The sequence below is a fragment of the Pseudorasbora parva genome, chromosome 14 (genome assembly GCF_024679245.1).
Source record: "Pseudorasbora parva isolate DD20220531a chromosome 14, ASM2467924v1, whole genome shotgun sequence".
Taxonomy (NCBI): Eukaryota; Metazoa; Chordata; class Actinopteri; order Cypriniformes; family Gobionidae; genus Pseudorasbora; species Pseudorasbora parva.
The window spans coordinates 43,674,983-43,700,022 of NC_090185.1; the positions used below are offsets into that span (position 1 = coordinate 43,674,983).

Sequence of the window (25,040 nt, forward strand, 5' to 3'; positions counted from 1 at the left end):
TCACCACCATGGACTATGGTAGAACCTCTGAGAACTCCATCCAGACACACAGATGGGATTGCAAGTCCTACCACCTCTAGGAATAATTTACGCCCATGTACCAGTGCAGTTGGAGATGGAGACAGAACATGTTGCAGCTAATCATGTGTTTGTAAGTATGAACGTCATCTTTTTAAAGGCCTAATTTAACTAGGGATTTAAGAGTCAACTGACTACCTACCAAAACACTATACAAAAATACACAAAAACAAGCTTCAAGTGCATGTATGCTTATTTTTATTTGTTTTTTGCAGCCCTGCTGACTGAAGTTTTAAAAGCACAAGAGGTCATCAGACAACAACTTGCCATCATTCTGAAGAATCAGCAGAAACAGAACAGTGCTCAGTCGCAGAGTGATGAACTTCCAGACATCACCACATTCAACCTCCCTTTGTCAGATTTATCTGATCTGGAAAGGCTTGAAAATCAAATAAAGGATCAGCCAGAACAAATGAAGAAGTTGGTAAGTTGAAGTCCTTGCATTGTTCACACAATTTGTCTTGTCTTGTATAGATTATAATCACATTGATACTCAGTTACTGTTGTATAGTTATTTTGCCTGTAACACTGTTTAATGTTTTTATTTTTTTTATTTTTTTATCTCTTCTTCAAAGGTAACCTATTTAGGAACTATTGGTGGGTTTTCGACTAAAGAAGCTGTGTGGCGTATCCTGGGAAAGCTTTTGACAAACTCCTTGGCTAAAATAATTAACTGGAGTGGTGCAAACCAAAAAGTGGCATTTAGTAGGGCTGTGTATTGCCAAGACTCTGGCGATACGATACGTATCACGATACAGGTGTTACGATACGATATATTGCAATATATTGCGAAATTTCTTTTTTGTGTGTTTTTGTTTTTTATAATTTAAAAGAATAAAGAACACAACCATAAGCCTAAAACACGAGACAAAGTATTTTATTTAATTAATACAGTATAATTTATATCACTAATCATATGCAATGTGCAATCTAAGTTGAGGGAAATGTAAAGTGACTGCAGGATTCTTTGTGTGTATATGCATTAAAGGTTCACAGTATAGCAGTGGCTATTTAACAACAGAAAGTGCAGTCCATTTCATGACTGAATGACTGTTTGTTTTATATTTAACACAGCAGCCCCGATCACACAGAGCGCATTTTTGCAGCGAGAGGCGCCTTTTTTAATGGATTTCGGTTGGCAGAGAGCGTTGTGCGCGCTGCTTATGCGCCCTGGGCGCCTCGCGTTTAAACCGCTTGCTGCGCCTCGCGTTTTTGAAGGAGCGCTGCGAGCGCATGAAGTTGAAAAAAACTCAACTCTGAGCAGAAAAGCGCGCAATGTCTCATCACGCTTATGTTCTGTTGTCCAAACGAATGAATGAAGAGGCAGGCCTTCCGTTGTGTTGACCGTTATATTGATTTGACTGACAGTACAGGTGATTCGGGGGTTGCCTAGAAACATTAAAGCGCACTGCTCATTTTTGAATGAATAAACGCCGACCAAAAAAGGGAGTGCAGTGAGGCTAAAGCTGTTTTCTATAAAGCAGTCTATTGTATAAAGTGCTATTTCAGGTAACGTTACTGAGCTGCAGAGCTGGTGCATCCATATCCACATCGCTATTATCTTTCGTTCTCCTGCCACCGCTGTCAGTTTTGGTGTGTGTTTATTTTGTTACTGAGAGGAAAACGTGCAGGACATTCTATCGAAAGGCTTCTCAGCAGCGCGGGTGACGTCAGGATGTTAAGCAAGCTCTCTGTTTCAATGTGTTTCCCGAGTATTAGATTATAACTTGGCCTATTTTGCAAAAAAAATTATTCTTGTTGATTTCCTTAGTGGCTTCTTTTTAGCTGAAGCCAACATGAGTCCACACTTCAGCTCTGTATACTGCAGGAGCGGAATAATGCTATCATCTTGAGAGCTGGGTTTGCTAATGTAAACCATAGATGTAAACACTAGTGATGCACTTTCACCTTGCGCTTCTCCGGCTCCGCGTCAGTTATACGTTCTGAGATAACACTGCCATCTAGCGGTTGGGTGTTATACAGTCTGTGGTTTAAACTGAACACAAAGCCACGAATCTTGGATGTAAATAAATAAATATATAAATATCGATACAGCGTTTTTGAGAATCGATACAGTATCGTCAAACATAATATCGCGATATTCACGTGTATCGATATTTTCTTACACCCCTAGCATTTCGTGCATTGGCCCTCAGGACTATTGTAGTCAGTAAGTTGATTTTATATACATTCCAGTACATAGAGGCTGTATACATCTGTCGTGTAAGATTACTTTCATATGAATGTTGATGGTGTATTATATATATTTTTTTTTTCTTTGTTGCGCAACATAGTATAACTGTATAACTAACTGTTTTTGAATATGTTTTGCTATTTACAGATGCAGTGAGGACAAATGCCCATACCAAGAGCTCCACTGATAAAGAGGTGGAAAGGTATATAACAAGATGGCTACAACTTGCTCCTGACAGAGATGGAGGAAGGAAGGAAAGAGCGAAGTCGAACGTGTTTAATATTTAAATTACTTTAATCAATCATTTAAAAAAAAAAATTATATAAGTTTTATATAAGTGTTTAAGATGTTTCATATTTTTTCCTTTTTGCACAATTTTTCATATGCGTTTTTTTTATTAAACTTTTTTTAGATTAAACTTTCTTGACAAATAGTTGTTTTAAGATAGTTCTTGATACTTGTGCAGTTTAATTTTTCCCCCAATATATTCTAGTTTAAAGTATTTATGTATTTATTTTCAATAGGTGTTTTAAGATGTTTCTTCATACTTGTATAATTTTATATTCGTTATATATTTTTTATATTCAAGTAGCCATTTTAAGATTTTTCTTTGCTTGTGCATTTTTAACAAAACATTTTTCTTCAAGTATCTTTGAACTTGTGCTGTGTTAGTCCCTTTATACCTGTACACTTTGATTATTTTTTTGGTTGTGCTTTAAATTGTTTCTTGATAAACGTGCAATTTTCTAAATAAATATAGTTTTTTTTCATATTTCTGGTCTTTGTTTTTATATCATTTGCAACAAAATTCGGATTAATAATGTTTTAAAGTATTTTTAAATCGAATCCGATTGATTCGGGCCGGAATCGGGCAGTGAGTAAACAGGCATACGGCCCGAGTATGGCAGATGGAAGCGGGCCGACAGGTAAGTATTCGGCAGGCGAGAATCAAACCGGAACTGGCCCGAGTGTATTTTGCTATCTGGGATGTGAAACGGGCGTTAGGCACAATCGGCTTCAGAACGTGCATGTAAACGCACTCAAAGTGTTCTTTTCCTCTCTAGGCAGGTATTTTTTTAGGTTTATTTATCAAGATGTTCTTTTATATATTTCTGTGATGTTCTGTATTATGATCGCGGCTTTAACATGTTATGAGAAAACGGTTTATTAATGTTTATCCACCACATTACCTTTTAGGCTATTTAAACCTAAATAAGAAAGCCATTGTCAGTTCGTCTGTCAGTGGCAGGCAGTTTTGGTCGCTTTATTAAAAGTTGTTGCTGTGTGCAGTGTGTAAAGGAAAATAAAAATAGTTTTACCCTTCTGCTGACAGTGTCGTGCCCCTCCCAACCCATTCACACACACACACAGATGATTCGACTATCAGTCGACCATAGAGAGATTCGACAATTCTGATTGGATTGTCTAAATCCTTAGTCGAGGACAGCCCTAGTAACGACATGTAAAAGTTGTATGTAATCATTAAGCACGTCACCATTCTCAGCTCCAGATGTACCAGTAAGCTTCTCTCAGGCAGATGAGCACCAAGATGAACACCAACATAACATTCAAGGTAAAAGAGCATTAATTAGTGTATGGAGGACACATTCATTGCACATGAGTAAAATCTAACACAAAGTAATCATTTTTTATCTGTATAATTAATTAGAGAACACATTCTCTGTCCCGAGACCCTATCAAGACCTGAGACCATCTACATGTCAAGGAAGAATGCAAAGTAAAAAAAAATATGAAAAAATTAATACATTTCAGACATTACCAAGCAGGGTGCGAAATTAAATTTTTTGCTGTTGTATGACCATCCGACACGATTTTTATGCACTGAACTAACGTTTGCAGGTTTTAATTTGCGGGTATACACGGCAAAGTACCCTTAAAGGCCTTGGCTGGTGATGGGTGCTAATTCCCCACCCTGTTACCGAGGTATAACTATTGTCATAGTAGCAAATGCAACTTACCAACTTTACCTTTCTCAGTACTAATTGGACCAGAGAGTTTCTCCCAGGCAGATGAGTCCCAAGATTCTTGGGGTGAACACACACCTAACATTGAAGGTAAAAAATGATTAATTAGCACTTGGAAAAAGAAATCAAAAGGACAATCACTGCACACAAAAAACAGCCTCACATTAGCTAATTCAAAAATATTTGTACAATCTATTAGATAATGCATTTTCTGTCCTGAGACCTTCAGGTTCCAGGCAAGGAAGAACACCACGTAAGTTATGAGTCTCACTTTTGGTCAATCTTTACAATATAAAATATGTTTGTAGCTTAAAGCAAGACTACAAAACTAAAGCTAAGATACAAAGCAAGAGAGTACAATTCAGTTGCAGCAGTTGAACAAGTTCCATAAGTAAGGTCATCTCAGAGAGAGCTTCTCTCACGCAGGCTAACAACGGGATCCTTGGCGTGAACACCCACCTAACATTCAAGGTAAAAGAGCATTAGTAAATAGACGAAATCACAAATCTCACAAACACTGCAAATGTGTCAGCCTAATACAAGGTAAAATGGCATTTTTTTCTGTATAATAAATTAGAGAGCACATTCTCTCACCCTTCACCCTATCAAGACCCGAAACCATCTACACACCAAGGAAGGATGCAGAGTAAGTACAACAGCAACAACAACAACACAAATTCAGTCATTCAGGTATGGCTTAAGAGCCCTCGTGTACCAGGTAATGCACTGCCATGGTAGCAAATACAACTAACTTTACCCTTAACAACCGGTACCTTTATCAGCTCCAGTTGTTCCAGTAAGCCTGTCTCATGTAAATGAGCAAGAGGATGCTTGGGGAGATAACCCATCTAACGTTCAAGGTAAAAAGACACTCATTAATCACATCCACAAAACACAACCTGAGGTAGATTGGTTTAATTGGAATTGGAAAACTATGACTTATATATAAAATATTTATATTACAACTGTGGCATGTTGTAGCTGTAGTTTCCAACAGTGTTGCTATTTCTCATAACAAGTGCAATAGATAAAAAAGAAAGAAAAAAGTTAATATATATATAGCAATAAGAGGAGGGAACGGTCAGAAACCAGCGCAGGAACTGCTGGACAAGGGAATTTTTATAAATAAAACAATGAATAATAAGTTCTGTTGTCATATTAATCATATTATCTGTTATTTGTTTGTTTTTTTACCGTTATATTGATTTAGTATCGGTATCGAGGTATTTTAGACTGGTATCGTATCGAAGTCATAATTTAGGTATCGTGACAACACTAATTCAGTCTACACATTATCACTGATTATAATGGGTTCTATTGTCATGGTGTAAGTGTTGTTGTTAAGACATTTATGAGCTCAGTTTCAGTCAATCTCATGTCAATCTTGAGTACTAATAGACAGTGGCCGGTCAACATTTGTGTGTGTTTACTCGCAGTTTATGAGGACATGATTCGGTTTATGGACTATTGTATGCGACTAAACCTTAGCAGTAGCAAGCAAAACGGTTTTGCACGTCAGACTAGTGTAACGTTATACAGAGAACAACAATGGAGTCCGTTAGCGCATTTAAATGACGAAGCACACTTTTGAGACCTTGAAGCAGATCTGACACACACACACACACACACTCACACACACCTCATATCCGTGCCGCTTAAGTAACCTAAGGGGCTTTCCTTGCCATTAATGCTTGGATAACACACACGTCTCCTTCCAATAAAAATAATGGCTAGTGTGATGGATGGGATATACAAACCTACCAAGTGCCATCATTTTGGAATGACCTATCGCGAGAGGAAAGTAATATGTTTTAGTCGCATAACTGCAGCTATGGAAACGCTGTCATTTCGCAACAGTTTTTTATCAACATTTACGAAATATCGCAAAAGTTTTTCGCAAATCTGTAATGGAACGCAGCTACTGTCAGATCCCTCCCCCTTGTTATCTGATTAGTGTTTGATTTCTCCCACCTGTTCCCTCTTGATTTCTTCCCTTTATAAGCTCCTTGTGTTTGTCAGTCTGGGTCGGATCCTTGTAATCTATGTCTACGTCTTCCGTTTCCCTGCTGGTATGTTTCTTGAGTTTATTTGTGCTGTCTAATTATGTGTTTTGCCCCATTGTGGGTTTTTGATTTGTGTTTGTTTCTTTTTGTTATAATAAATACACTCTTTGCACTTGAGTCCTCGCACCTGTTTTCTCGTGGGTGTAACGTGACAGTAAAGGCAATCAGTCAAGGCTAGCGGAGGAGCAGAAGAACTTTAAGACTCTTGTAAAGGGGGGGTGAAACACTCAGTTTCAGTCAATCTCATGTCAATCTTGAGTACCTATAGAGTAGTATTGCATCCTTCATATCTCCGAAAAGTCTTTAGTTTTATTATATTTATAAAAGAAATATAGGCTGTACAGAGTCTTTCCAGAAAAAACCGAGCACCGTGTGTCGTGTGGGCGGAGCTAAAGAATGATGAGCGCGCACAAAGCGGTGACATCCTCAAGCGTGGAGAAACCCATTGCTATCGATCTCAGCTAATACAGATAATGGTCCAGAATCAGATCCGGAGGCTGAAATAAACTGAACAGGAGAAGCAGCAACAGCAGGACGTCCGTCTCTGTGGTATGGACTGTATTTAGTGGCCTGTCAACATTTGTGTGTGTTTACTCGCCGTTTATGAGGACATGATTCGGTTTATGGACTATTGTATGCGACTAAACCTTAGCAGTAGCAAGCAAAACGGTTTTGCACGTAAAAAAGAAGTTAAATACTGTTTAAGGTTATTTATTCATGACCGTTCAAGCTTAAGCATGAATAATAAGTGATAATAAATTATTATTATATAAATAAATTATTATATGGATTAAAAGCCCATTTTTAAATATATGCAGTGTATGCTATAAGCCCTACTTTAGTTGGGATTTAAGTGTAATAGAGCTGCAACTAACGATTATTTTTTTCTGTCAACTAATCTAACGATTATTTTTTCGATTAGTCAACTAATCTAACAATTATTTTTTCGATTGGTCAACTAATCTAACGATTATTTTTCCGATTAGTCAACTAATCTAACGATTATTTTTCCGATTAGTCAACTAATCTAACGATTTATTTTTTTACCCTTTTACATTTTTCACAATTCTGTGGCACCCCCTCGCATAAGTTACGCTAGAGTTGTAACAGTACAGATTGCTCACCGTTCACTTTGTTCACGTTTCAGTGCAGTTCGGTATTTGCTATGTTCAGGGGAAAAAGGACTATTGTCAAATGAAAATAAAGAAAATAAGAACAGATAACTGTGGTGTGGCAAGCAGCGTGGCGAGGGACCGCGAGAGGTAATGAGTACCAGCTGCGTGACACACCGGTCTCGTCTCGCGGCCAAGGGAGGGGAGCATAAAAGGAGGAACGAAGGCAGTGGAAGACGAGAGAGGACCAGGCCTGGACTTTATGTTGAGTTTTGTTATGTGTTTTGCGGGCAGTCGTCCCTTGGCCGCGAGACGAGACCGGTGTGTCACGCAGCTGGTACTTATTACCACTCGTCACCGGCCGCTCTCGCGGTTCCTTTGCCACGCTGCTTGCCACACCACAATAACTTAAATAGAAGCAGCAGCATCCCGTCATCCACACATTTAACTGTTAAAAAAAATTATCCTTATTAAACTTACAAAAGCTATTCAATCAAGAGAAGTGAGTGATGTCCTTATCTTTTGTTTGACATTAAACAGACAGCAGTGAAGGCTACTGCCCCTTTAAGACCCAAGGATAGTCGTAGTATTATCTGTATAAAGTTCACTTAAGGCACAGAGTAGGCTATGACATTTTGACATACTTTTTGTGAGTTTGTCCGTTTAAGCACAGGATTTGAAAGATAACTCAATATTTGCGCGTTTTGGGACTAGTGCACAGACAGATCTTCTCATTCGCGTCTCCTGGCTACACTCGGGTGATGACGGTGAAAATGACTGCTCATATTCAGGCGTACGGCAGCACTTGCATGCGTTTTATAAAGTTTACAAAGAGAGACCGTTTTGCGCACGTTTTTCTTTTATTATCGCTGTTGTTGTAGTGTATACCTGAGGAGCCAGCACGTGTATCCATCTACAGAAACATACATACAGCATTATTTTCAAGTTAAAACCCATATTAAAGATGCGTCATCAGGTGTGAGATGACCCGCGGTGTAAGTGCGTCCCGGCACCTTTTGCTCGGGATCCCGGTTGGGAAACACTGGTCTGTATTGATTGACACCGCGCTGGTTTGTTTAGAATTATAATGAGCGCCGTGACCGCGCGCTGCCGCGTACTGAAGGCGTGTCGCAACTCTGTTATTCAACTGCTCTGGTTTTAAAAGCTATGTTACACTAAATGTGCCAAAATGCAATAAAACTTGTTTTACGGTCGAATGCAACGCACGTGTGTGTGTGTGTGTGTGTGTGAGTGAGTAAGAGACGTGCAAAAGGGCGGAGAGAGAACTTAAGGAAATGCAGCGTAACGAATATGCGTGCGTCTTTTAAATAGCGTAAAAATGAATGAATGATGAATCAATATGTGGCGGCCGGTATTGATTATGTGGTCGCCACAAATGAGTCTATGTGTGGGAAACACTGTTTGGCCTCTGTTTAAAGTATTCCCATACTTTTGATATTCGTGGTCTGGGTTTTTGTGATAGAAGGAGCAGAAGCCCACATTACGCGAGATGAATGTGTGACGCGACGCGCCGACGCATTTCACAAACGTCGACGTATTTCTGTCATCGATGACGTCGACGCGTCGTTGCAGCACTAAAGTGTAAATATGTTTAATAAGTTTACACTGGCAAAGAAGAATCGTGTTACAATCGCACACGCACATCTATACAGTATTAAACCAACAGCACACTTAAAATACAACGCAAGAAAATATAAGTTAAAAAGTTGTTTCTTATTGGAATTGAAATGTCTCTTCATTGGTCTGTGACCAATCAGATTGTGTTGCTCAATGCCTGAAGCCAATCAGAGGCAGAGCTGCTGACGGTACTCGTCTGGCTGACGCTCACTCGTGAGGATTGCAGCCTTGCAGGTGAAGTACAATGTTGCGTTACATTATTTATTTAATAAAACACTGAGAGCGGAAAGCACATTGCTCATTCTTCAGACCAGTTCAATTACGTCACATCGCTGCCTGACCTTGATGGTGACGATAAACTGTTTTGGAATAAAATGGCCAAACGTTACGCGATCCCGAAAAGAACCGGAAAAAGTCCTGCTGTTTGGAGGTAAGTAATATGTAATGTCACTAAACGTGAATAAAAAGTTAAATGAACATACACCTTTTTTTGGTTGGAGCGAGAACGTACTACGATTGGTCAGCACGATATGGCCGTGATCTGATTGGCTTAAGTAGACGGTGGGTGGAGTCTACGTATTTTTGGATTATTTTGAGTCTAGACGCTAGAAATGTTTCAAAATCCACGTGCTGTGCTGCGATCCACAAATGCAGAGGAAGCCATCAACAAATGCTCAGGAAGCGATTCACAAATGAAGAGGAAGCGATTCACAAATGAAGAGGAAGCCATCAACAAATGCTCAGGAAGCGATTCACAAATGAAGAGGAAGCGATTCACAAATGAAGAGGAAGCGATTCACAAATGAAGAGGAAGCCATCAACAAATGCACAGGAAGCGATCCACAAATGAAGAGGAAGCGATCCACAAATGCAGAGGAAGCCATCAACAAATGAAGAGGAAGCGATTCACAAATGAAGAGGAAGCGATTCACAAATGAAGAGGAAGCCATCAACAAATGCACAGGAAGCGATCCACAAATGCAGAGGAAGCGATCCACAAATGCAGAGCAAGCGATTCACAAATGAAGAGGAAGCCATCAACAAATGCACAGGAAGCGATCCACAAATGAAGAGGAAGCGATTCACAAATGAAGAGGAAGCCATCAACAAATGCACAGGAAGCAATCCACAAATGCAGAGGAAGCGATCCACAAATGCAGAGCAAGCGATTCACAAATGAAGAGGAAGCGATTCACAAATGAAGAGGAAGCGATTCACAAATGAATGCAACTTATGCAGGGCAGAGTTTGTGTTTTTTGTTGTGTGGATTTTTTGTTACTCACAAATGTCATTGTATTTATTTGAGAATCTAATTCATTTTTGTGAAATTATTTATTTTTTGTGAATCGCTTTACATATATTTTTGGATAACAATATATTTGTTTGGAATAAAGCAACAATATTAACCCCATAGTGAGGCAAGCCTGCTGAGTTTCAGTTTATTTGAGACGCGCCTCAGTTCATGATGAAAGCGATCGCTTCCGTGACCTCATAGTCTACTTATTTGCTTTTTATTAATTAAATACATGCAATTGGCAGAAGAAATCTTTATTAAAATTAAGAGCCAATTTGTACAAAACGAAAGAAAGGCTTTTTACAAAACAAAACTTAATGTTAAACTAAATATAACCAACAAAATCATTTCTGACCCACTCGCATCTTTGCACTTATAGCCTATCATAATCAGATTAAATTTAAAAAATAATATTATAATATTTAAACATAAATATGAAAGAAAAAAAAACATTGTGTAATGGCTACAACAAGTAAAGTAAGCTACAGATTTAAGTCATATCTGAGCTGGATTTGAACGAACATCATTTTACCGGCGGGTTCATGAGCGCGCGCCTGCGGATTTTTGAGCTGATCACACCGGCTGCGCTCATTAGTCATTACAGGCTCGTTCTCGATAAGTGAAGTTTCAGGCCATGTCCACACTAATACGTTTTCATCTGAAAACGTATATTTTTTTCTCCGTTTTGGCCTTCCGTCCACACTGACACAGTGTTTTAAGTCAATGAAAACGTATCGTTTTGAAAACGCTCTCCAAAGCGGATACATTTGAAAACGCTGTCTTCGCGTCGTAGTGTGGACTGTGAAAAGGGAGGCTTTTTAATACGATGACGCATTTTTAGCCATGTGATGCAGTCATATGACCAATTCACGCCGTATTTATTTTGGCATGTCTCCCAGTCTACATTTTCACTTGCTTTTAGCACTTTATATTCATGTGTTACTCGCAGCAACAACTCCACTGCACTGTCGACCCATTTAAAAAACTCTCCTTTTCTCGACATTGTCGCAAAATTTCAAAGAGTAAATAAACGAGTAGCGGAAATGACGCAAGTCGAAGCGTCTTGGATTTTCTCATGCGCAGTACGGCGATGTAAGCATTTTCAGACGTTTCAGTGCAGATGAACATTTTTTGGAAAACAATTGAAAATGATAGTGTGGACGTGGAGCGTTTTTAGACAAAAACTCAGTGATTTAAACTTATCCGGATTAGTGTAGACATAGCCCGGAGCCCTCCCCTGGACAGCCAAATACGCATAATCTTTACTCTATTTAATTGATGTAAGTGTGAACTCATGAATTACAGTTAATGTGCCGGGCAGGGCCGGTCTCTCGGGTGCACGGGCTCGGGGGCAGGGTCGGGTTTGATTTTTTTTGAGCCGATCTAAGCTCTAGTTCTGGCTAAAAATGTAGTTATTATGTGCTTGCCCGAATTGTGCTCGTGATGGAGCGGTAGTGGAGCGCTCTCGAAGCGAGTAAAAACCACAACGCTCCGACTTTTAAAAAACCCGCTCCTCAAGGGATAACATATAAGAGTATGGCCCGTAATGCAGCTTTGAAATGATTTCAATTGCTCAACTGCACTGTGTTGCCAAGTCCAGTTTTTTTCTGCGGGTTGTTTTCTATGTCCGCAGGTTGAAGCGACTATTATGTGATATATAGACCCATGAGTGCAAATTTTAGCAGCAACCTTGCCAAAATAACACACATTTTACCCCCAAACACCATTTCCCCCCCCAGAGAACCCCCCGAGAAGCTATTGTTTAGGGCTAGTAGTTGGCGGGTTTTGTTGTAAAAACTTGGCAACCCTGTCTGTAGACATGCTGGAATACACGATCTTTGCCGGTGTTGTAAAAAAACTCTCATTGGTCTGAAGAGTTTCTGTTCGGAGATAATTACCCCTCCAGGGAGCGAGGCCAGACCGAACCGCCCTTACGCAACAAAAATATATTTCTCAATATATTAGTTGACAATATATTTCATGTGTCTCCATATATTGTGAAATTTACATGGTAATATATCATATGATATATTATATAATAATATATTATATATGCAAGTTATATATTGCAATATATGGGACAATACTGCAATTATTGCCGTTTTCATATATTGAATATATACATATTATTATACTATTCAGTATATTGAAATATATCCTACAATATATGAAATTATATATTGGAAGAGTCATTGTATATATATATGTAAATATATATGTAAAATTATATGAGATAATATACCTCAATGTACTGGATAATATAATCAGATTTATATTGTTTAGGGCTAGTAGTTGGCGGGTTTTGATGTAAAAACTTGGCAACCCTGTCTGTAGGCACGCTGGAATACACGATCTTTGCCGGTGTTGTAAAAAAACTCTCATTGGTCTGAACAGTTTCTGTTCGGGGATAATTACTCCTCTATGGAGAGAGGCCAGACCGAACCGCCCGACCTAAACATTCTGTGGGCGGGGCTAAGTTCGGCTGGCATCCAGGCTAGCCTACAGTACTAAACAGTTTTACTGGACTTAAAAGATACAAGTACAATATTCCTTCTACTGAGAGAAGCATTGAAGAATTTCCAGGTGTGTTTACATTATTTATGGCATAAGCATATATAAGCGGTTAAGAAATCATAAATCTGTAATATATCTGTTATGAATAATAAATAAACACAAATTATAAAGACACATTATAGGTAAGGTGTTTATTTTCATTGAGTTTTACTTTCACTGGTAAACTGAAAAATTGCGTCATTTGAGGTTTTTTTCCCCACGCAGTTCATGAGAGCGGCTATAGCAGTCCATAACACAGCAAGCGTACACCATTAGAATGTGTTTTTAACTTTCTAACACAGTTTTTACATCTACCTCCACTACTACACATTCGCTAATGTAGTGTCTGTGTCCTAAAGTCCACTGTGGTATGACAGGCAGCGGGGCGAGGGACCGCGAGAGCGGGCCGGTGATTAATGTTGACGAGTGCCAGCTGCGTGGCACACCGGTCTCGTCTCGCGGCCATGTGACGGGAGCATAAAAGGAGGAACAAGAGCTGCGGAAGACGAGAGAGGACCAGGCCTGGATTTTATGTTATGTTTTGTTTTACGTGTTATTATGTGTTGTGGGCAGTTGTCCGTGAGGGGCTGCCCACGTTTTATTTTGTGTGTTAAACAACCGAAAGTAAAAACCGCGGGCAGCCCCTCACGGACGACTGCCCGCGGTATTTACTTTCGGTTTGTTTATTTCTTTTGAATAAAAGTTGTTGGAACGTTCGCCGGTTCCCGCCTCCTTCCTTCCATCCACAAACTTCATTACATCCACCAATGAGATCCAATGTGCTGTTTCCAGGAGGGAACGCTAAACAATCACACTCCATTTGCGATTCGGTTTCCACGCCGGCCGTGAGTGCGATTATGGCAGTTAATGATACAACACGCGTTCACCATTGTAACTAAATAAAATTAATCACTGAACTTGTTCTACTTTTAGAACTAAAGCGTCGATTTCCTATACGACACAGTATCGAGAGCAGCCTCCATGACCTAAAGTCCCAAAATGCATTGTGTTGCTTCCGTCACGTCCCAGACTCTATAGAACGATAGCAAGGAAAACTAACTTTATTTCTCTCCGAGAGCCCCCTCGTGGTCGGAGCGTTTCCGTTGTGTTGTGGTTTAATTTAGTACGGCTGCACTACTGGGCCATCATAGGCGACCGCTCCAAATGCGGTGGATTATGGTCCATGAATGCTGAGACTGCTAAAGCTGAATCTGAGTCTGGGCTGCTGTGGGAATCAGCCGTCATCTCTCACTGTAGGGCAGGCAAAGCTTTGAGTCTTATGAGCACAGACATTTACTGCATTATGAGACAGATCCTCACATTTAAAAATACATATTCTGTATTAATGTGAAATAAAATATTAATAATAACAGCGATATAAAGAAATATACATCTGACATTGATAGGGCTGATTTAAATCTCAGCAAATGTATCCCACAATGATTTAATATATATTAAAGTACTACATTTGAGAATTAAAATGATTATTATACTTCATTATGATGAGTTTAATCCCAACATGATCCTGATGTAGGACACTAAAGACCCCCATTCCTGCTAATCCAGCTCATCTGATCTCAGATAGGGCTACTCATCCTCTATTTCAGCTCTTAAATCAACAATAACCAGTCAGCATTACTCAACATGTGTGTGTGTGTTTCTATTAATGCTGCGTTATTAAAGGGATACTTCACCGCTGTTTCATATTAAACTATGTTATTCCCTTAACTAAGACAGATGTTGTTCCTATTGACAGAAATGAGAGAGGGAAACGTGGTGGGGGAGATGTGAGGGAGGATGTTTCAGGCGGGACTTTTTACTCCGGCGAGTCGAAGTACTCTCAGAAGTGCTATTCCGCCATACATTATAGTTCCTTTTTAATCCACTTAGAAAAGCGCCACGTTTTATTTTATGGCATCATACGTAATCGTTCAACTATTGGTGTAACTGTATTTAAATAGGGCAAACGTGGAGGTGTTCGGTCGCTTCTAACTTGATCTCTGTTTGGTACCATAGTGAATGAACTGGGCTTAGTGGGCTAAGCTAAATGCTATCAGATCGTCACCGCGCGTCAGAGAGATTAAGAGCACACACTGAGACGAGAGAGGTGTGTGTCAACTCGTCTTAATTAAGGGAATAACAGTTTAATATGAAAAAGCGGTGAAGTATCCCTTTAAATCTGAACGTCTGAATCTCTTCCTCCTGCGTAATCATTTTAAATGATAATACACAAGAGCTTGTATGATAAACTGTACATTTGTTAAAGCAATGCTTTCTGAAAAACTGCATGTAAGCAAACAGTTTGAGTTGATACCAGCTGTAGGTTTGCAGTGTGTTCATGAAGTGCTGTACAGCAGCATCTCAGCAACATTACCATCACACATATTCATTTATTACAGTATTATAATGAGAAGCTCCTGAGGATCTTTAATCTGATGCTGGCTTTGCTTGTGCTGTTGATTTCACAGGTTCAGCTTTAGATGTAAACCATCTCTGGCTCCAGGTAAGACAGAAGTCTTTCTCTAGGCTGTGAGGAGGAAGTAGAAGAGGAAATAATCAGTGTTCAGAGAAACAAGCTGCGCATTAGGATCAATATTTCAGTTACTCTGAGTACAAACTGTAATTACGAAAGGAAAATATATTTACCAATATATTACTTGAAATATATTTTAATATATTGTTAATACATGGAATAATATATTGATGGTATTATACAATATATTATATATTCCTTTAATACATTGCAAAATATACAAATAATTGCCATTTTCAATATACTGGAAAATATAAATATTAAATCCCATATACGTGAATATATTGCCTAATGAATTGCATGATATTTTCCAATATACTGCAATATATTTTTGTTTCGTAAGGAATTTCAGTTACTGATTTGACATTATTCGGCGTACATATTGTTCTAAATATTTATGTCTTAAATATAATTCATTTAAGCTTAAATTCCCATGTGTGTGTGTTAGTGTGAGTGGTGTAAAGTGATGTTTCCTCACCTCAGGTCACAGTTTGAGTCTCGAGTCTCGTATCACGTCTCTGAGCTTCTGCTTCTGTGAGTCTCTGATCTCATTGTCTCTCAGATTAAGCTCTTTTAAAAACTGCAGTGCTTTTGAGTTTCTCAAAGACTGAGTTAAAGAAGAAACATCTGTAATGCCACAGCACTGTAGTCTAGAGAGAGACAAACAGACACAAGAGAAAAGAGAAGTGATTGTAACTTTCCCCCAGAGTGTGATATCAAACCAGAGGCCTGACATGTTCATCATCAGAGTCGTCTCAATGTGAATCCATGAGATGAGAGACATCAGAGAAAAGAGAAATTCCCCCACATGAATTCATCAATGTCGAATCTGACAGGAACATTCACAGATGCTTGATTTGCACTTCATAACAGCATTGCTCAGGAGAATAAAGAGCTTGTGAGCTCCTGCTTTACACCTGCATAATTTCATATCAACTTAGTGTTATTATATTTGAGTAAATGTGATAATCCTATTCCAGTTACTGTTCTCACCACTAACATCATTTCTTGAGCAAATGTTTGAAGAATAATAATGAGGTAAGCTCTGTCTGGTCTGATGCATGTGTTGGCAGTTTTCCCGAAAGCATCTCATACTAACACATTATTCCTGACTGACGTTACTGACCGACAGAAGCTCCTCATCCCAGCTCATATAAAGCTAACGGATGATGATAACATGATCACACACACCTTATGGTCTGGGACACTGAGGCCTAAACTGACCTGCGAGTGTCAACTTCAGACCCGGCTTTCATCACAAAACACATCGCTAGAGGAATTATTTCACACAGATATAAACTTCACATTATCCGGCTCTTCATCAGATATTGATTAAAACTGTTTTGGTTACATTTTCACCCAAAAATGAAAACTAGCCCATGATTTACTCCTCCTCAAGTCATCCTAGGTGTGTGTGACATTCTTCTTTCAGACGAATAAAAGTTGAGTTATATTAAAAAAGTCCTGGCTAATCCAAGCTTTATAGTGGCAGTTAATAAATGCCTTTAGAAGTGAATTGATGCGTTTGTGTAAGAAACATATCATATTTAAAACTTTATAAGGTAACATTTCCGTATTCAGTTTATGGGGAAAGTGTTGAAAGTGCCTCTGCAGCTCAAAGGCTTACGCTCCAGTTACGCTCGTCAGACGTCGCGTACGCATCTTCAACTCAGAGAAGCACTTTCAAGAAAACTTTCAACACTTTTACACGGACGGCGATCGGCCAGAACTTTAATTAAAACTGTTTTAAATATGGATATTTTTCTTACACAAACGCATCGATTCCCTTCAGAAGGCCTTTAATAGCCTCCCAGAGCCGTGTGGAGGAGTTATATGACGGACAGATGCAGTTTTATGCAGATGTAGCAGTATGCACGTTGTTGGTAGGAGGAGTCTCCTTATCTGGTAGCATATAAGAGTGGTCACAATGATGCTATGTGTGTGCGTCTTCCTCCACGTTTGTGAGCGAGCCACCGTACTTCCGGCGGGGCGTGTGTGAACGTCTGAGAGGGTGGACTGAGGAGCTTTTCGGGATGCCTTCGGCAACAGCCGTTTCTATGGAAACCCGTGCAACCCGCATTTTCTGTGTTGTATGAGTCGCCAAATAACAGGTGGTTTAGGTCATCGTGCAAAGGACGTTGCAGTGGGCTTTTGGTCTTATCCAAACGGTCGTTTGAATTCTGCGTTTCTGCTCTGCTTTACATCATCGGCACTTTTATACTGATTTCCATTGCTCTTGGGACATGAGGGGAGCGAGTGCACGATCCACTGCTGCATTAAATCGGCGTATCCACTCGTCTGTTGCAATTTGAGGGGTTCGCCGCACCATAGCGTTTCATTCTTTTTTTTACATGTGCATGTCTGTAGCATTTTCAGTGGTACAGGATCAGCTGACCCGCCGTTCTGGGCCTGTGACGTGGTGCTTCGACTTTTAGTGAAACTCAACACTCGTGAGTAACAAAAGTGACTCAAAGCCATGAATGGCTTGCAATAAACAGTCAGCCATTTAACTGTCACCAGTCGTTTGATTGTTTTTGTGTTTACTTTGGTTGCAATTAAATTATATTGCTTTATATGTTTATTTTGATGTACGTAGTTTATATGCATATCTGTTTATTAATCTGATTTTCAAGTGGTTTATTGTGTGTGTGTGTGGTTCAAATTCTCTTTTCTGTAACTTGTGTTTTGTTTCCTGTCCACCAATAAGTGTGGTTGTTGGATGCGGCACCTCCGATGGGTTGGACTGGTTTTTGTGAATTTAGTTATTTTCTTGTGAATTTAGTGTTCCATCATTTGTATGATTTATGATTGTTTAGTTTTTTTTTCTAAATTGTCCTTTGTTTTGATTTTCATTTTTTTCCCTTCAGAATTGAGGCAGCTAGCTGCAGATGACCAGCACCTTCCTGTGTTGTGGTGGTGGGTTTCCTTCCTGAGTGCCGTGTTCACAGTGAGGTGTGCTGTGGTGTGAGTGTGCACGTATGATCGCTGTGTTCATCCTGCTTGGGAGTGTTCGCCTCCAATTCTGAAGTGGTATTTTTTTGTTGTTGTCCTTTTTGATTAGTGTTTGTGTGTTGAAATCGTTAATGGGTTTTAAATAAAGTTATCTCTTTTTGTACTCAACCCATGTCTGATATCTGACTCAGCCGTAACGAACCTGTGAGCTTTGCTCACAATTATTAAGGATTGTTCCCCGGGAATGAGATCACTCGGGGTGGCGTAGTTGGTGTTTATGTAAATCTTTATTTCGGGGTCTATTTATATCCAGGTCTGGCGTCCTGTAGAAAGGTATTGAACCCCTCTGCGAACATTCATTTATAACTGCCACACAGAGGTGGAAAGAGTAACAAAATATTCTACTCAAGTAAAAGTAAAAGTAGCTCATTTAAAATGTACTCAGAGTAAAAGTTACTGAGTTCCTTTGTTTAACAGTGGGGTCGGAGACTCCTGTAGGGTTGTGATAGAATGAGATTTTCAGATATGACAACTATCTCAGACAACATCACGGTATTAAACAATTATTTAATAAATAAACTCTACCTGTTATTAAATGATGGTTATTATCACTAGTTAAAATGATGTTAAATGAATGAAGATGATGGGGGGGGGGGGGACAAATGGTTTATTATAACAAACTTAAAACCATTTGTCTGTTTTGTTTATGAAATTTTCAATAAAAGATGCCTAATAAACTAAATTCAATAAATGATTATGAATTAGATTACCAACTTATTTTTATCATTAATTGGTTAATGTTTAAGAATAACAGAGTCCATATGTAGAAGAATTGGCTAAACTTGTAAAATCATCAAAATCAACAACATGTATGCTTGACCCTATACCGACTAGGCTATTAAAAGAGATACTTCCAGAGGTCATAGATCCTCTGCTTAATATCATTAATTCATCTTTGACATTAGGATATGTACCGAAAACTTTTAAGTTGGCTATAATTAAACCACTTATTAAAAAAACACAACTTGATCCTAAAGAATTAGTCAATTACAGGCCAATCTCGAATCTACCGTTTCTATCAAAAATACTAGAAAAGGCCGTGTCTTCACAATTATGTTCTTTTTTAGAAAGAAATGGTATATGTGAGGATTTCCAGTCAGGATTTAGACCGTATCATAGCACTGAGACTGCTCTAATTAGAGTTACAAATGATTTACTCTTATCATCTGATCGTGGTTGTATCTCTCTATTAGTGTTACTCGATCTTAGCGCTGCATTTGATACTATCGATCACAATATTCTTCTGAATAGAATCGAAAATTATGTTGGCGTTAGTGGAACTGCTTTGGCATGGTTTAAATCGTACTTATCTGACCGTTATCAGTTTGTAGCAGTAAATGAAGAGATGTCACACCGATCACAAGTTCAGTATGGGGTACCGCAAGGCTCAGTGTTAGGACCGTTGCTTTTCACCCTGTATATGCTACCACTGGGAGATATCATTAGGAAGGGTTAGGACCGCTGCTCTTCACCCTGTATATGCTACCACTGGGAGATATCATTAGGAAGCATGGCGTTAGTTTTCATTGTTATGCTGACGATACTCAGCTCTATATTTCCTCACGCCCGGATGAAACCTACCAATTCACAAGATTAACAGAATGCATAGCTGATATAAAAAATTGGATGAATAGTAATTTTCTGCAACTTAATTCAGATAAAACTGAATTTTTAATTATTGGACAGAAAAGCTCCACAAGTAGTAACCGAGAATACTGTCTAACACTTGATGAGTGCTCTGTCAAGCCCTCGTCGTCAGTGAGGAACCTGGGTGTGCTCTTTGATACCAATCTTTCATTTGAAAGCCATGTTTCTAGCATCTGTAAAACCGCATTCTATCATCTTAAAAATATATCTAAATTACGGCACATGCTCTCAATGCAAAATGCTGAACAGTTAGTACATGCGTTCATGAGCTCAAGGCTAGATTATTGTAATGCTCTACTGGGTGGTTGCCCTGCTCGCTTAATAAACAAACTCCAGCTAGTCCAAAATGCAGCAGCTAGAGTTCTTACTAGAACCAGGAAGTATGATCATATTAGTCCAGTTCTGTCAACACTGCACTGGCTCCCTATTAAACATCGCATACATTTTAAAATCTTGCTTATTACTTACAAAGCACTAAATAGTTTAGCTCCCCGGTACTTAAGCGAGCTCTTAACGCATTATACCCCACCACGTCGATTGCGGTCTCAAAACTCTGGCCAGTTGATAATACCTAGAATATCTAAATCAACTGCAGGCGGTCAATCATTTTCCTATTTAGCTCCTAAATTGTGGAATAGTCTTCCTAGCATTGTTCGGGAAGCAGACACACTCTGTCAGTTTAAATCTAGACTAAAAACACATCTCTTTACTATGGCATACACACAGAACATTTTTAACTTTTTATTATTCAATTCAATTGACTGATTGTTAGGCTGCATTAACTAGGTCAGCCGGAACCGGGAACACTTCCCATAACACCTGATGTACTCGTTACATCATAAAAAGAGTGACATCTACGCTAATGTTAGTCTCTGTGTTTATCCCGAGGTTTATCCCGGATCTGGGCCCTGTCCGGATCGGATGGTGGACCTGCCTGGACATGACCAACGCATCCTGGAGTGTCTGCTGAGCCGTGTCAAATGGTGTCTCCTCCGAATTTGCCTCACTGGCACGACATGCTCAAAACCCGTCTTCGGCGCAATAATTCCGATCTTTCATGTATTCATACTCTTGTGTAATTGACGCCCCATCCTAAATAAATCTGTCTCTTCCGTGATACCCTGAAAATTTAGAATAATCCGATCTAATATGATTTCTGACCTGTAAGGTTGCCAGAATAATAATCTTACACAGTGTGTTAATAGGCCAGAGGAGAACTGGCACCCCGACTGAGTCTGGTTTCTCCCAAGGTTTATTTTTCTCCATCATGCCCCGATGGAGTTTTGGTTCCTTGCCACTGTCGCCTTTGGCTTGGCTTGCTCAGTTGGGGACACTAAAAATATGATTAAAGTTATTCAACTTATTATACAAATAAAATATATGAATTAGGTCTTATTTAATTCTATAAACTATAATACTGATCTGCCAACATTGTCGCTATATGATAAATTAAAATAAGCTGATAACATCACTGTTTTCTCCAGTACGGCTGTACAGCCAAATCTAATTTTGTCGCAATATTACCCGGTTTGACACTGTGAAGCTGCTTTGACACAATCGTGATTGTAAAAGCGCTATATAAATAAAGTTGATTGATTGATTGATAGAAGACGGAGCAGCTCATTCACAGAGACAGAACAAGCAGATCATATATTTAATTTAATTTAAATTATTTTATTTTAACTTTAATATTCACAGATCACGTCTCAATTTGATTTATTCTAGCTCAGTGTTTCCCTTTTTCCAGTCATGGCACCCTTTGAGAAATGTCCTAATGTTGTGGCGCCGCCTCGCATACGTTACGCTAGGGGTGTAACGCTACAGACTGCTCACGGGTCGGTTTGTATAACGCTTTAGGGTCACGGTTTCAGTACGGTTCGGTATTTGCTATGTTCAGAGAACAAAGGACTAATAAAAATAAAGAAAATAAGAACAAATAACTTAAATACAAGCAGCAGCACAAATAAATACTATTGAGCAGATACTGATAAAATGATCAATGCTTTTCAGTTTTTTCAGGGACGTCTAACATTAGTTTTAGGTGGAGAAATTGAATAAATAATCAAATGTAAAATAACTGCATATTTAACTATTTAAATTAAAGATTAATCCTTATTAAACTTACACAAGCTATTCCACCAAGAGCAGTGAGTGATGTCCTTATCTTTTGTTTGACATTAAAGGTTGCTGCCCCTTTAAGACCTAATGCCCTAAGGATATGCTCGTCTTTCTCGACTGTATAACGTTCTCTTAAAGGGGTACTTCAGCGCTGGGAAGATGAATCTGTATTTAAAAATGTGAAATTATTTTTGAATTTGGTGTCTTCTAGACTGAGAAAAGAGAGAAAATGTATTTTTGTCCCACGGGGATGAAAGACTACAATTCCCAGAATGCTTCGCTGCCCTGTGAGGCCATTCCCAAAGCCACCGCTACTGGATTACAGAGACTGAGTTGGAGAAGACACTACAATTAAAAACTGAATGTGTGTGTTCAATATAATGAGTGAGTCGCCGCGCGAGTCTCACAGCACTGAGCACTGACTGCAGGAGTGAGATAAATGAGCTGATGAGGTCTCGTGATGAGAGCTGAGGTAATCGCGACTACACTCGCGGCATACATTCACAACGCCAGTTCAGTCTGGCGCGTTTCAGTTCATGCCTTTACAAGCTTAACTTTCATATAAATTAATTGGAGAAGTTAAAAGACTTCCATTGCTCAGCGTAGCTCCGTTTAAATGAGTGCCTGTAGCTGAGCTGAGCTCTGAGTGTGATCTCCAGCCCCCATGCGCGGGTGTAAAGCATGAGGAAATGGCTCCCTCTGCTGGCTGTAGTCTTTAGCCTTTGGGCAAACATTCCTCCTATGATGCAAATATTGTCAATTTGCATCATAGGAGGAATTTTTCCAGAAATAAAATGCATAAATCTCTAGTCTCAGGGGGATATGAGGGGGGAAAGCAAAATCATTTGAATATACTCCAGGGTTTCTACTGATACAAAGCCATATGCTAATCGCTGAAGTAACCCTTTAAGGCATATTCAGACTATATCTGCTTGGATACTCATCAAGATGGACATGTTGTTATACTGTTTGTGTGAGTTTGTCCGTTCAAGCGCAAGACTTGAAAGAGAACTCAATATTTCTCTCTCTCTCAATCGCGTCTTCTGGCGAATATACCCGGGTGATGGCGGCGAAATGACTGGTCATACGGCAGCACTCGCATGCATTGAACACCGTTTACAAAGAGACCGCTTTGCCCGTTTTTCTTTTATTATCGCTGCTGTAGGCCTACCACTGAGGAGCCAGCACGTGTATCCATCGACAGAAACATACAGAAAGCATTATTTTACAGTTACAACCCATATTAAAGATGCCTCATCATCAGACGTGAGATGAACTGCGGTGGAAGTACCGGCACCTTTTACACGGCACCCCTGCGCACCCTGGTTGGGAAACGCTGTTCTAGGCCTCCAGCTCTACTTTCCAGTTTTTCGTTCCTCCAGTTTGCGTGTATTACGTGAATTCTACGTTATAATGTAAAGTTAATGATGACTGGATACCGCCGGGATTCCCTCTGCGTCACAGAAATCAATCGGCCTAAGTTATAAACGCACCTTTATCTGTATTTCTTCATTTGCATCCACCTTTTGTGCAAATTTGATATCCTCCAGGACAACACCACGTTATTTTTTTTCTATATCCGAAGTATTTCCACACTAGCCAGGGGTTCAGGACGGCGTTTTGCTTTCACCTGAGTCTGCGTCACTGACGTCTGTCTTGTTCGTCTACATCTGATATTTGCGCGTTTGTTCTCTCCCGCGCCCCGAACGCGATATTTCCCCCAGGATGGTAGGGGAAGGTACCGCCTTTTTCGTCTCTGATTGGCTAGAAGGGCTCTCCTCCGATTGGTTACACATTTCACGTTCATGGCAGTCTGTCAGCTAGTCTGTTTTGATCGTCTTTACAGCAGATGTAAACGAAGTCAATCCAACATAGCCTACCCAGATAGCGATTACATTTGGCCCGGATCCGTTTTAAGCCCCTTGCCTCCGTTTCTATCTCAGAGACGTTTTCTGATTGTGAACCAGATCCGTGCCAGATAGCGGTTTCAGCTGAAACATTCTGACTGCCATCAGTTCAGTATTCATATCATATTACAGATCTGGCCCAGATCACTGTTTCCATAGGTAACCGAAAGACATTAGCTGTGTCTGACACTGGTTTGGTCCAGATCTGCAATATGAATCTGAGCCGATACTGTTTTCACATTTCTTTATTTTACTCATGCTGCTCACTTTTCATAATCAACATATAAATTAAAATAATAATATTACAGGTTAATGTTTAGGCCTAAACGCTATTTCGTAGTTTGGCTGTTTTCTTTAACCCACGGCCGATAAAAGCGCAGACGTTCTCATTTTTTCCTTCTTCCTTTAAGAGAGATGAAACAATTCACAATACTCTGTCATTTTTAGCTCTACAGATGAGTTCAAGACATAATTATAAACTATAAACTGTCTATTTTTATTTGTGGACTCGGGGAACTAATTATTTTGCACTCACTCCAAACGCGGCCTTCATTTAAAAAATATATTTTGTTTATTAAATGCCAATTGTTTCTTTTCCAAAGCATTTCTAAATTCAGTTAATATGTCCAAAAAACGAAATATCTAGACAAAATAACGAAAGTGGTAAAAATAAATAAATAAAATAAAAACATTTGAGTTACCATGCAAATTCACACATTTCGCTCTTCTCGGGTTGCTATGCGTCAAACTGGCGCGCGTAAAAGTCGATCATTCTTCACAGATGACGGTTTCGGTTTGGAGAGAAGACGAGGCGGAGTTCTTTATTAAACTCATAAAAGACAATATAGGATTACAGTAATACTGGATTCTAAACACAGAAACGCTACATTATCATGAGGACATTGA

The 25,040-nt window shown here is 39.3% G+C and overlaps 1 protein-coding gene and 1 long non-coding RNA gene across 2 annotated transcripts in view; both read right to left on the bottom strand.

Moving 5' to 3' along the window:
- Positions 1–13,054: 13,054 nt before the first annotated feature.
- The window catches only part of LOC137040675 (uncharacterized), a 442,512-nt gene continuing 430,526 nt past the window's right edge, over positions 13,055–25,040 (bottom strand). The window contains exon 2 of the long non-coding RNA XR_010897962.1: positions 13,055–13,232. This is a non-coding gene — a long non-coding RNA (uncharacterized lncRNA). The remainder of the gene's footprint in view (positions 13,233–25,040) is intronic.
- LOC137040672 (NLR family CARD domain-containing protein 3-like) overlaps positions 13,055–25,040 on the bottom strand; it is an 83,548-nt gene continuing 71,562 nt past the window's right edge. Inside the window, exons 11-12 of the mRNA XM_067416464.1 lie at positions 15,929–16,100; positions 13,055–15,444 (exon numbers count right to left, since the gene is read on the bottom strand). Of these exons, the coding sequence (XP_067272565.1) occupies positions 15,935–16,100 (166 nt within the window). The 3' untranslated portion in view covers positions 13,055–15,444; positions 15,929–15,934. The remainder of the gene's footprint in view (positions 15,445–15,928; positions 16,101–25,040) is intronic.